This window comes from Capricornis sumatraensis, chromosome 13, assembly GCF_032405125.1.
Source record: "Capricornis sumatraensis isolate serow.1 chromosome 13, serow.2, whole genome shotgun sequence".
Taxonomy (NCBI): Eukaryota; Metazoa; Chordata; class Mammalia; order Artiodactyla; family Bovidae; genus Capricornis; species Capricornis sumatraensis.
The window spans coordinates 29,909,413-29,921,441 of record NC_091081.1 but is presented as its reverse complement, the minus strand read 5'-3'; the positions used below and the strand labels follow the sequence as shown (position 1 = coordinate 29,921,441).

Sequence of the window (12,029 nt, the reverse complement as noted above, 5' to 3'; positions counted from 1 at the left end):
TTAAAATAAAAGCTTTTAGACGTACCAATGGAATCTGAAAACCACAGCAATTTCATACCCACCATCATCCATTTACAGAAATTCATGAACAAGCTCTTCATCCTACCGCCCCCACATAATTTTATCCTAATTGTAATATATTTTTATCCTAGTAAGTCATTTCTTATACTACTGACACATCCTTCTTAATGTTTTATTCCCTATGACTGTTTTTCCCAAATTTTATACTGAAAATTTTCAAGCCTTCAGAAAAGTTGAAAGAATATTACAATGAACAATACCCTTCACCTAAATTCACCAACTATTAATATTTTCCAACTCTTGGCTTTATCTCTAGTTCCTTCTTTCCCTCTCTCTCCCCCATTTTTTAAGAGTAAACTGAAGACATCAAGACACTTCACCTCTAAATGCTTTGGCACACATGGCCAAAGAACATTAGGAAAGTTTAACACATCCAGAAGTTTTTTTTTACATGTTAAAATTGCTGACACTACTTTTATCTGTATGTGTTTGCATGTCTGTGTGTGCTATCAAGGCAACATAAATATTATACATTGATAAATCACTAAACCTAAAATATCTATTGTGCTTTCACTTATAAGCAACTTGTAAATATCCCATGAGACTTCCCTGGTGGATCAGTGTCAAAAAACTTGCCTGCCAATACAGGAGTCACGGGTTCGGATCCCTGGAGAAGGAAGATCCCCTGGGGAAGGAAATGGCAACCCACTCCAGTGTTCTTGCTTGGGAAATCCCATAGACAGAGGAGTCTGGCAGCCTACAGTTCATAGGGTCCCAAAGAATTGGACGTGACTTAGCGACTAATCAACAACAATATGTATGATTATATTTCAAAACAAAACAAAAACCTGAGGTTTCAGAGAGGTTAAGTAACTTACCTGAAGTTACAGATGGTTACCAAAGGAACTGCAAATAACCACTAAAGAATACAGACAGGACTTATGCCCAGGTTTAAATTCAGTCCTGTGCACTTAATCATTTTAACTGCCTTTCCTAATCAAAGAATAGTTAGATTGCCTTGACAATTCTTAAAAGCAGCTAAAATATACTGTGTCCCTATTCTCATTAAGTTAACCAGAACTGATTATATTTCCTAAACAGAAAATGTTAAAAAATTTAAGAACAAGGAGTAGCTAAAAACAACCAATGAGGTGATCCTCTAGTAAAAAGTCTGGTGTAACAGATGTTTACAGACCAAAAAAAGTACTACAAATAAAATAACTGCAAGGACTTCAGTATTAAAGAGTGTGGGACAAAGCAAGGTAGCACATAAATTAGAGGCAGGGGAGGATGGTAAACCAGTTCTTTTCTTGTTTTAGTTCAATTTGCTACGGAAGTGTCAAGATCCAAAGGAAAAACAAACATCCATCCCTCGTATCTGTAGGACACAGGCATTTTTATAAGCCATTTGTCTCTAAACCAGAAGATAATACTAAGGAAAGATGGGAGGTTTCAGTTGCAGAAATGATTCAATTACATTTCTTAAACTGGACTAGAGGTGCAAGATAGTGGAGAAATCTAAACAAACTATAGTGTGCTCCAAGTGTGTCTCTGAGAAGGATGCTATGTCTCCTTAGCATGCCCCAAGATCCTACCAAAGGGCGCTCTCTGCCCTGCCATGTCATCAGACAACAACACAGTCACCCTGTTAGCTGCTTTACTCTTCATCCAATCCTCTATTAGCACTCTAATTTTCTTTTCACCTTTATTTAAGTGATAATCAATAGCCCAAGTCAAAGGTTACTTCTAAGACAAACCAAGAGAAAAAGAAATAGAAAAACTCAAATACTGTTAAAGATATAATAGCTTAAAAAAAAAAAAAGCAACTTAAAACACAAGGATGTACATCCCACTGGAACCTTAAACACTACATACCCCAAAGTAAAAACAATTCACTGAGCTGAAAGGGCCCATAGACATAAGAGGTACTGAGAATGTCTTCCTCAAGATCATAGCCAATCTGGCCATAGATTCTTTAAATAAGCTTTTAGACATTAATATAAATCCATATAGTAAATTCAGCATATACATAAGAGCAGAAGGAAGAAAACATTCACCATTCCAACACCCAGATAATAATCACTAATAACATTTTAATATGTTTCCTTTGTAGTCTTCTTTAGGAGAACATCTGGGAAGCAGGAAGAAAGGAAAGTTGGCAAGGTGGATGGTACATACTCAGGAAAGATTTCTGTGAACAAGGAAATTCCAGCAACTAATTTCTAGGGACAATATGCTTCCCTCAGTTGAAGGGCTGTGGGGCTGCCGCAATCAAGACTCTCAAGGACCCTCAAAACCCTCTTCTCGGCAGTAAACATGACATCTGCTACTATTCCCAGTGCAGCAGATGCCCAAGGGAGAGCTTCTCAGACAGCAGAACAAACAGGACATACAAAAGCTAATTTAAGGAAAGCACTGTATAATGTACCAACGTCCAAATGGAGACACACAGACACATAAAGCTAAAGTTTTAATTTTTCAATTTCTAAATATCTCCATGTTTAGAAACTTGTAAACAATATTTAATGATTACTAATAACCAAATGAATTAAGACATCATAATATACCTACCATCCTATATAATTAGGCATACAAACTGTTTCTAATTTTGTGGTATTATGGGCATACAGAGTGTTCTTTGAGATGCAATTTCCAAAGTGAGGGTGGGGAAAGTCTCCATACCTCCAATGAGCAATTCTTGGAACACCAGTTAGGTGTCCAAGAATTCAACTCAACTCTGACACTATCTACCCAGACAGCAGGGTTGAGGGTTCAGTCCCCCAAGACTGTACAGCCAAGCCCGCCTACTTTAGATGCCAGTCATTAGCCCAAATAATAGACTGGGGATTTCAGCAACCTCTTCCTTTGGTTTAATTTGCTAAAGCAGCTCACAGAACACAGAGAAACATTTTACTTAACTGCATTACCAGTTTATTATAAAAGGATACAACTCATGAACAGACAAATAGAAGAGATGCATAGAGCAGGGTCTGGAGAAAGGGCGAGGAGCTTAGACATAAATGTATAGAAGAAGTACATATTTGGTCATTCAGATGACCAAAATATATTTAAGCCACAATATCACACTATCTTTCTCTAGTCCTGAATTTAGAGCTGTATCCTTAGATCACTGTCCTAGAGGTAGAATTACTAAATTTAAAGTTTTTAACATTTATATAGCTCTCTTCTAAAAAAAGAAGTAGGACTATACATTCTTTTTCAGCAGTTTGCATGAATAGCACCACCATTCTTCAGCAGCCAGTAATAAAGTCAATTTTTATTAATCTGCACTCAACTCCTGGAAGCAGACATTGTTTTCTTATACATAATCACCCCTCCCCTTTCCAGCTGCCAAGAATATAACAGGCACTATATAAATATTTGTAAAGAATGTACAGAATTCCTTTATCTAGAAAACATTATTAAATGTCCTTTATTAAGTACATATTAGTAAGTACCTACTGTGTGCCCAGATCTTTCTGGACACTGAGGACACATCAAAAAACAATATAAAAGTCCCAGCTCTCACAGACCATACATTCCAGTTCAGGAGACAGCAGTAAAAAATTTAAATAAACTTTATAGTATATTAGAAGATGATAAGTGCTGTGAAGACAAATAAAACAGAAAAAGGGAAGAGCTTTTTTGCAGGCAGAAAGAAACTTAACAATTTTAAATAAGGTGCTCAAAGAAGGCAACACTGAGAAGATGGCATTTGAGCAAGGCCATAATAGAGATGAGGAAGATCACAACAGGCCATCTAGAGAAAAAGCATTCCAGGCACAAGAAGCAATAACCATAAAGGCTCAACAGAAGCACGCCTCACGTGCCCTGAGAACGGCAGAGCAGCTGGTCTGACTGGAATGGAAGGAGCAAGAGAGAAAGGAACAAGAAATGAGGTACAAAAGTTCATGAAGGATTTCACAGACCACTCCATGACTTTACTTTCTATTGAGATTGAGATGGGAGAGCCTTAAAGGGTTCTGAGTCCAAGAGTGACTGACATGAGCCAGCTTCAGTTAAAAAAGGATCACTGTGCTACTATTTCGAGAACAGACTGCAAGGAGCAAGGGTGGAAACAAGGAGGCCAGTTTGGAGGCTAACAATAATCCAGGCTATAAAACAGGACAGTGATGGTAGCAAAGCAATTAGAAATGGTCAGACTAGATGTAATTTGAACGTAGAGCCAACAGGACACACTAACATCTGGAAGTGGCACATAAGACAGAGATAAGACCAGAGAAACTCCAAGACTGCTGGCCAGAACAGCTGAAGAAACAGTTGTGATTAACTGAAATGGGAAAGACTATAGGTCAGGAAGGTTGGGAGAATGGGCAGAAATCATATTGGTTTTTTGCACAGTAAGATCTCTATTAGATACGCAAATAGAAATGTGGAGAGTTCAAGAAGAGTTCTAGACTGGAAATGTAAGTCTGGGAAATGTAATTTTTATGAGCCACATAGATGATACCTAAAGTCATGAGACTGGGTGAGATCACCAAAGGAAGAAGTACAGATGGAAAAGAAGTTAAGGTATCAGCCTAGAGGTATTCTAATACTGAGGTCCTCACTGGTAAACTATGCTCAATAAATCATCCCACGAAAAAACAGATACTACCCTCACATCTATAGCCAAGTGATTCTTGAAAAGACTGTGTTCATTCAGTGAAAAATGAACAGTCTCTTCAATAAATACTGCTTGGACAACTGGATTTCCACCCATAGGAATATACTCAAAAGAACTGAAAATAAGAACTCACAGATCTGTATACAATGTTCACTGCAGCATTACTCACAACAAAGAACAGAAATAACCCAAGTGTTCATCAACAGATGAGTGAGTTAAAATGTGGTTATATCCATACAACAGAATATTGTTCAGCCATAAAAAGAAATATGTTCTGATATATGCTACAACATGGATGAATCTAGAAAAATTATGCTAAATGAAATAAGCCAAACATGAAAAGGCAAATACTGGATGATTCCACTTATATGAAATATCTAGAATAGGCAAATTTATATAGTTTTGTCTATATATATGGAGTTTACCAGGGGCCGAAGGAAAGAGACAATAAGAAGCTATTGCTCAACAGGCAGAGTTTATTTAAGGTGATGAAAAATTTTGGAAACTGGTGATGGTTGTGCCGCATTGTGAACCTAATCAATGCTACTGAACTGTACACTTAAAACAGCAAAACTACAAATTTTCTCTTTTGCTTTGTGACCCCATGGACTGTAGCCCGCCAGGTTCCTCTGTCCATGGGATTTCCCAGGCAAGTATACTGAAGTAGGTTGCCATTTCCTTCTCCAGGGGTTCTTCCTAGCACAGGGATCCAAACACCCATCTTTTGCACTGGCAGAAGGGTTCTTTACCACTGAGCCACCAGGGAAATCCCTCATCCTTTAATAGTCCAGTCAAAATCAACCTAACTCTAAAGAGACTTTCCTCACCTCTAGATACTGACAACTACCACCAATTAGATGCAAATACTTTATCCAGCTAACTTCCATAGCACTTATTTTCACTTTTCTTACATTTTCTTTGTTGTGTTTTAGATATATTAATAATAATTTGTATTTGTCTAATTCTAATTCTCCCACCCCATCCGGGTTATAAACTTTAACAAAAGACTATAATTACACTGCATGCCTCTTTGCACTGTCGGCTGTTTTTATATAGGTAAACAGTGAGTGGTCAATCAATAACTACTAGATTTAACTAAACAGGCAAAAATCTATAGCAAAAAACATCTGGAATACACATGAGAAAATTCCTTCATCCATACTGACACAAATGTAATTCCAAAATGTAAGGAACACCTTATGTTACCAGACCCAACTTTGGGTTCACCTACCTACCACAGCAAAGCCAATTTACTGATGCTAGTTGTGGTGAAGGACACTACAGTGTTTACTGTGGATGCCAAGCAAGGAGTGGGGGCAGCTTATGCTCAAAAGACCCAAACTCCACAACCCAAACTCCAAGGGTTTTTAAAGGCAACCTCTGGGGGCTTCGGGGTTGCAGGATACACAACTTTCTTCTGATTGGCTGGTAGTGAGGTAGAGTGGTTTCAGGAATCTCAACTATCAACCTTCCAATGTCACCTCAGGGATGCGTGTCTTAGTTCCTAAAGAACAAATCCAAGAGATCCTTCAGACTGTTCTGTGTATTCCTTGAGGACAAACTAGCACTATTTTTACCCATGAACTACTGTCATTACTTTTCTTGTTTAATTTCTTTTCCTTTGTGTCTGCATTCACTCACTTCCCTACTTAAGTAACTACCTATGCCTGCTCTATGGATCTCAAGGAAGGCCCAGGAGACTGAAGTCTTTTTCTACAAACAAGAAATGGGGAACACCAAGGGGCTTTTGTACCTGGGAGGGCCCTGCAGGGTCCTGCTTGGTTTCAATCCCCCATTTCTTTGATGCTCTTCACTCTTGAAAAGAATAGGTGCAGGACAAGGAAGGGAATAGTTTTGGATAGAGGTTAATCATAAACTCTGCAGAGGAACTCAGGCTCTAGGGAGACTTAGTTTCACTTATTAAGAAAATGAACAATAATGCCTTTCAAGCAAACAATGTGATGGTGAGATGGTGTAAATATATTTATTATCAATAAAGTCTGGTAAAAGGAAATTTTTTTCAATGAAGTCCAAGTACAATATGGATACATTTGTTGTTGTTGTTGCTTAGTTGCTGAGTGGTGTCCATCTCTTTTGCAACCCCATGGACTGTAGCCCGCCAGGCCTCTCTGTCCATCAGATTTTCCAGGCAAGAATACTGGAGTGGGTAACCATTTCCTTTTCCAAGGGATCTTCCCCATGCAGAGATTGAACCTGCATCTCCTGTACTGGCAGGCAGATTTTTTTACCACTGAGCCACCCGGGAAGCCTGGATACATTTGTCTGGACTTCTTAATTTCTGAACAAAAAGTATAATTAAGGGAACGAACAACTGAAAGTTTTATTTGATATGAAAATAAACCTATCTTTGTCTTTCAGGTTCTCCAAGATCAAGCAAGAATGTAAGGTGACCTTTAAATAAAAACAATTTATGTAATGCATTTACTAATCCCAATGTTTATCACCATATTTATAAAACCTAAATTTGTACTGCCAAGTTTTCAGCTGGTTTCCTCTACTGTGTGGAACTTAAATGTGTCTATGCTCATGTCTGGTACCGTTTCTGTCTGGACAGAACAGAGACAATGACTTGATTTTAAAATGAGTCAAACTTTTCAGATCTCCAATACCCCTTTCAAAATCTAAAATTTTAGGAAGACTGTATGTTCTAAGCGGAATACGAACATTCATAAAATATACTCCCTTGCACACAGCGCTTTCCACTTCTCATTTTAATACTTATTATAATGTGTTATACTAATTACGGACAGAGTACAAGGTAGTGGCTAGCAAGAGAAGCTTTGGCACAAGATGAATTTGGGTCCAACAACCAATCTCCCACTTAGCAGCAATATGGCTTTAAGCAAGTTGGTTAGCTCTTCTTTGGCTCTATTTTCTCATTAATAAAATTGGGATAACACTTGAATCTAACTCAAAGTGATATAGTGAGTGCATTCAGCACTTCCCATCCTTGAGGCTAGTAAACATTCAATGAACAGCTGTAGCACCTGACATGAGGATTACAATCATCTGTCTCAGACTAGAAGGGGATGTGGGATCTCCCCCATAAGAAAAGGGACTACATCTAAAGTCATCTCAAAGGAGATGCCCACACCAAAATATTTTACCTGTTTTTGGGTGACAGAATTACAAGCAATTTTTGTTCTGTCCCTTTGATCTTTTCTGCATTGAGTATATGTAACTTATTAAGAAAAAAGCTATAAGCCCTTAAAAACCTGACCTATCACCTGGAAGCAGCATCTAGCACAAAGTCTTACATGCTCTATGTGCGTGCTCAGTCACTCTAGTTGGGTCTGACTCTGCAACCCTACAGACTGTAGCCCGCCAGGCTCCTCTATCCACGGGATTTTCCTGGCAAGAATACTGGAGCAGGGTGCCATCTCCTCCTCCAGGGGATCTTCCCAACCCATGGATCAAACCCAGGTCTCCCGCAATGCAGGTGGATCCTTCACCACTGAGCTACCAGGGAAGCCCATTATGCTCTATAAATAACTTGCAAAATGAACAAACTTCTACAGTGCATTTAGTTTTAAAGCAAACATGTTTATATGCATTTATTTCTTTGCTTCTCATCATCACTTCTTGGTAGGTAGGGCAGTTTATTATTACTACCCCTAGAAAATGAGGATAAGAGTTCAGAAACAACTAATCAGGGACTAGGCTGGAACTTAAACCCAAAACCTCTAACTTCAAATTCCGAGTTTTTCACTTTACTACTAAGCACTAAAAGTGAACTCTTACATTCCCAAGTCAGAGAGCTAAATCACTTGCACATATCTGAGAGGCAAGGAACAAAGAATAAAGAAATGCAACTTTTAAAAAAAGTTTCATTAATTCTTTCAAACAATCTGAGTACATGAATGTACCAAATCAAATTGTTCCAGAAAGTCCAAGTAACCAGTAAAAACAGCAGGCCCTAACAGCCCCAATATGTGCCAGACACTGTTCTAAACACTTTACATATACCTATTTTATTAATTTAATTCTATGGAACATAACTACTGTCTCTATTTCACAAATGAGTACACTGAAACATAGAGAAGTTAAATCACTTGCCTCAGATTAACACAGTAATTGGCAGACCCAGGTTTCAAAACTAGTTTTGAAAAGTAAGCAATCAAAAAAAACCCCCAAATTTGGGAAAAAGTAATGATACATTTTATCTCAATTCAAATGATCTCTAATCCTTAACCTATGGAAAAAATAGAAGTCCTCTCAGGATTATTTGAATTTCTAATAATTACAGTATTAATTTTCTCTTGTCAAGTATCACTGTAAACCTATTAAAGTTACTCTAACAAAAATATTCTGCTTCAACTACATTATTTTATAGCACTGTTTTACTCTAAGGGCTTCTTAGCTTGGTAAAACCAAAAGGTTAAGACATTAGAGACATTTTTGTTTTTATCAAAGTGCCCATATCAAAAGAAATATGCCACCTCCCGAAATGAAAATTCCAACTAAAGACGACTACCTACCTTAGCAACTCAACCTAGCTACAATTTACAACCTTGTAAAAAACCAATACACACACTCACTCCAGACCAATTAAATCAGAGTACCTGGTGACAGGTCTAAGTGTTTTTAGACGTTCCTACAAATGATTCTAACAAGGAGTCAGGGCTAAGAACCACTATTCTAAGGAAATCCAAACCCTCCATATTATTATTTCAAACAGAATCTTTTTCGTAATGGTCAGAAAAAGTATTTAGTCATCTTATTCAGCCAATTTGCAAACAACCAAGAGAGTAAGATAAACAGGACCCTTCAACTACTAAAAGGGGTATTAATTATAAGCGCACTTAGCCCAACAGATTAGACAAAAGTCAAGGCAAAATGGGGCTGTCCAGGTGGCTCAGCAGTGACGAATCCATCCACCAATGCAGGAGACACAGGTTCAATCCCTAGGTCAGGAAGATCCCCTGGAGAAGGAAATGGCAACTCATTCCAGTATTCTTGCCTGTGAAATCCCATGGACAGAGGAGTCTGTCAGGCTACAGTCAATGGAGGTAGCAAAAGAGTCAGAAGCAACTCTAGGGACTAAACAACAACAACAGAAAAGGGATTCCAGTAATAATATTAACAGAGTGACTTAAATTAACATCTCAAATATGCCAAAGCAAAGACCAAGCTACTTCTGTTTTTCAAATCCAAGATTTGCAAACCTGAAATGGTGCCATGCTTTCTTGATGGACTCATGGGCCCAACAATTCCAAAAGAGCAACACTGAAACAATCATCAACCTGAAAACTGAAAGCCCCCAAAAGTGTTATCTTAAAAAAAAAAAAAACTAAACAAAGATTAAACTCAACTTTAAGGTTGTATAACTGCTGGCAAAGAAAATCTTTTTATGCTTTCATATAGAAGATACCTCTGAAAAGTCAAGACTGCCATAAGAACTTTGAAATTCTAAATCATCATATGCCTACATGTTTGCAGGAAAATAATTTGGTGACTTGTATTGGTAGGAGGCTATTTATAATCTTTATTCATCTCACTTAAAAAGTAGTCATATTCTGCTGTTGGAATAATTTGCTTGACTATTAGTGATATTTTAGACCCTTAATGGCTTATTAGGGCAGGTATTATCTTTCTAAAATCTGAAAAATTCTGTGGTATATCTGTCCTCAAGCATTTTGAATAAAGGGTGTGGGTCTGTAGTAGTAATTTTGAATAATACAACATGATAGTTTAATATCTGAACTTATTTGATTTTCCTGTGAAACAGTAAGCAGCCAAAAGCACTGAATCAGTCTTAAAGCTTAGTAAGATCTGGGTTGATTCAATGCTTCACTGGGTAACAATGTTCCCAAAGTAGAGTATATCACCTGGACAACGTTGACCCCCAACACACCCAACTTGAGTCTATTTATTCAAGTTACCAGAGCTCTTGAGAAACAGAAAACCTTCCCTAAATGTTCATACTCAAAACCTGTTAATGTTAACGCACCATAAGCAACCTCCATAAACAACCTATTATAAGGCCTTGCAGTTCTATCAGTCTTAAGAATATCACCTGCCATATGTCCTAACACGAGTGCAACAAATGGAATCCAAACATTACCCAAACATAAAATGCCTTGACAAGAATCTATTTAATTATGTGTTCTAAACCGATGTCGTTCAAAGTGAACAAATTTAGAACTGAAAGAAAATGGACCAACGACCTCACAACCGATCTACCTACAAGACTTAATCCTTCCTTCTTAATCCTTCCTTCATACTTGCGCTTTTTCCGCCATAAACAGGAAACTTCTAAGAGAAGGAAATAGAGAAATGCCTAATTCTTGCTAAGGAGAATAACATCATTGCTTCCAACCCCCACAGTGTGAGTGAACAAATGAAAAGGCAACGAGGGAAAGGCACGGAGAGGTGGGGGGCGGTTGGGGAGCTCAGTTGGAGTCCTATACATGCCACCCAACTCAGATGGTGCCCTAAACATCTGTAACGACAGCTGCAACAAGGAAACGGGGGTGTCGGGGAAAGAGGACCGTGGCTTGGCGGCTCAGAGTGGAGCCTGCACGCTTGTCTTCTTCCTTTGCCAACTCTTCTCTCACCTTCCAATTCCCATCCTCGCGATCCCATCCTGCTCTCTCCATAAAGAAAAATACCAATAAAACCCGAGGCAGAGAAGACAAAGGGGCAGGACGCGGCTGTAAGGAGCGTCCAGAACAATAGGGGAGAGGGTGCATAGCGAAACTCCTGAGGAGGACAATGAAGGGGGTGGGAGGAGCCCAGAGAGACACCCAGGGAAACACCACCGAGCCCGGGCCCCGCGGGCGGCGGGCGCCTGGACGCGAGGCCCGGCCGCGCGGGCGGTATCACCCCGAGCGCGGCGGGCTGGGCTGGGCCGGAGCGGCGCGGCCCGGAGGGGCCGGCAGGGCCTGCGCGGGTTCACGGGCAGCTGCCGGCGGGACTCACCGGCATTCTGATCTCGGGGCCAGAGGTAGTATGTGGCCGGAATCACGATGAGCCCCACGAAGGAGGTGAGGAAGTAGAAGAAGGTGTTCCCGCTGTCATCGTACTGGAACTGCTGCCCCGCCATGGCACCTCCTCCTCCGCCTCCCTCTTCTCACCGCCGCCGCCACGACCCCGCTCTGCAATCCAGCTCCCAGCTCCCCGGCTCCGTGTGGCGTAGCTCCTACGCCGCCGCCGCCGCCTCTCCTCCCCGCCCCCACGCTACTCTCAGGGACACGCCGCCGCCACTGCCGCTGCCGTCTCCAGCTCTCGCGAGAAAAGAGAGCTCCCGCCCCGCTCGGTTTTTCTCTCCCCGTCCCTCGCTTCTTCCCTAGCTCGCTGAAGGAGACGTGGCGCGCGCAGCCGAAGATCTCTGCGAGGTCCCGCCCTTAGCCCTGCCCGC

General features: G+C 40.1%; 1 protein-coding gene across 2 annotated transcripts in view; it reads right to left on the bottom strand.

Annotated features, from left to right (window-relative positions):
* SEC63 (SEC63 homolog, protein translocation regulator) overlaps positions 1 to 11,752 on the bottom strand; it is a 62,837-nt gene extending 51,085 nt beyond the window's left edge. For both annotated transcript variants that reach the window (XM_068984899.1, XM_068984898.1), the window contains exon 1: positions 11,591 to 11,752. In XM_068984899.1, coding sequence (XP_068841000.1) covers positions 11,591 to 11,714 — 124 coding nt within the window. In that variant the 5' untranslated portion in view covers positions 11,715 to 11,752. The remainder of the gene's footprint in view (positions 1 to 11,590) is intronic.
* Between the last annotated feature and the right edge of the window lie 277 nt (positions 11,753 to 12,029).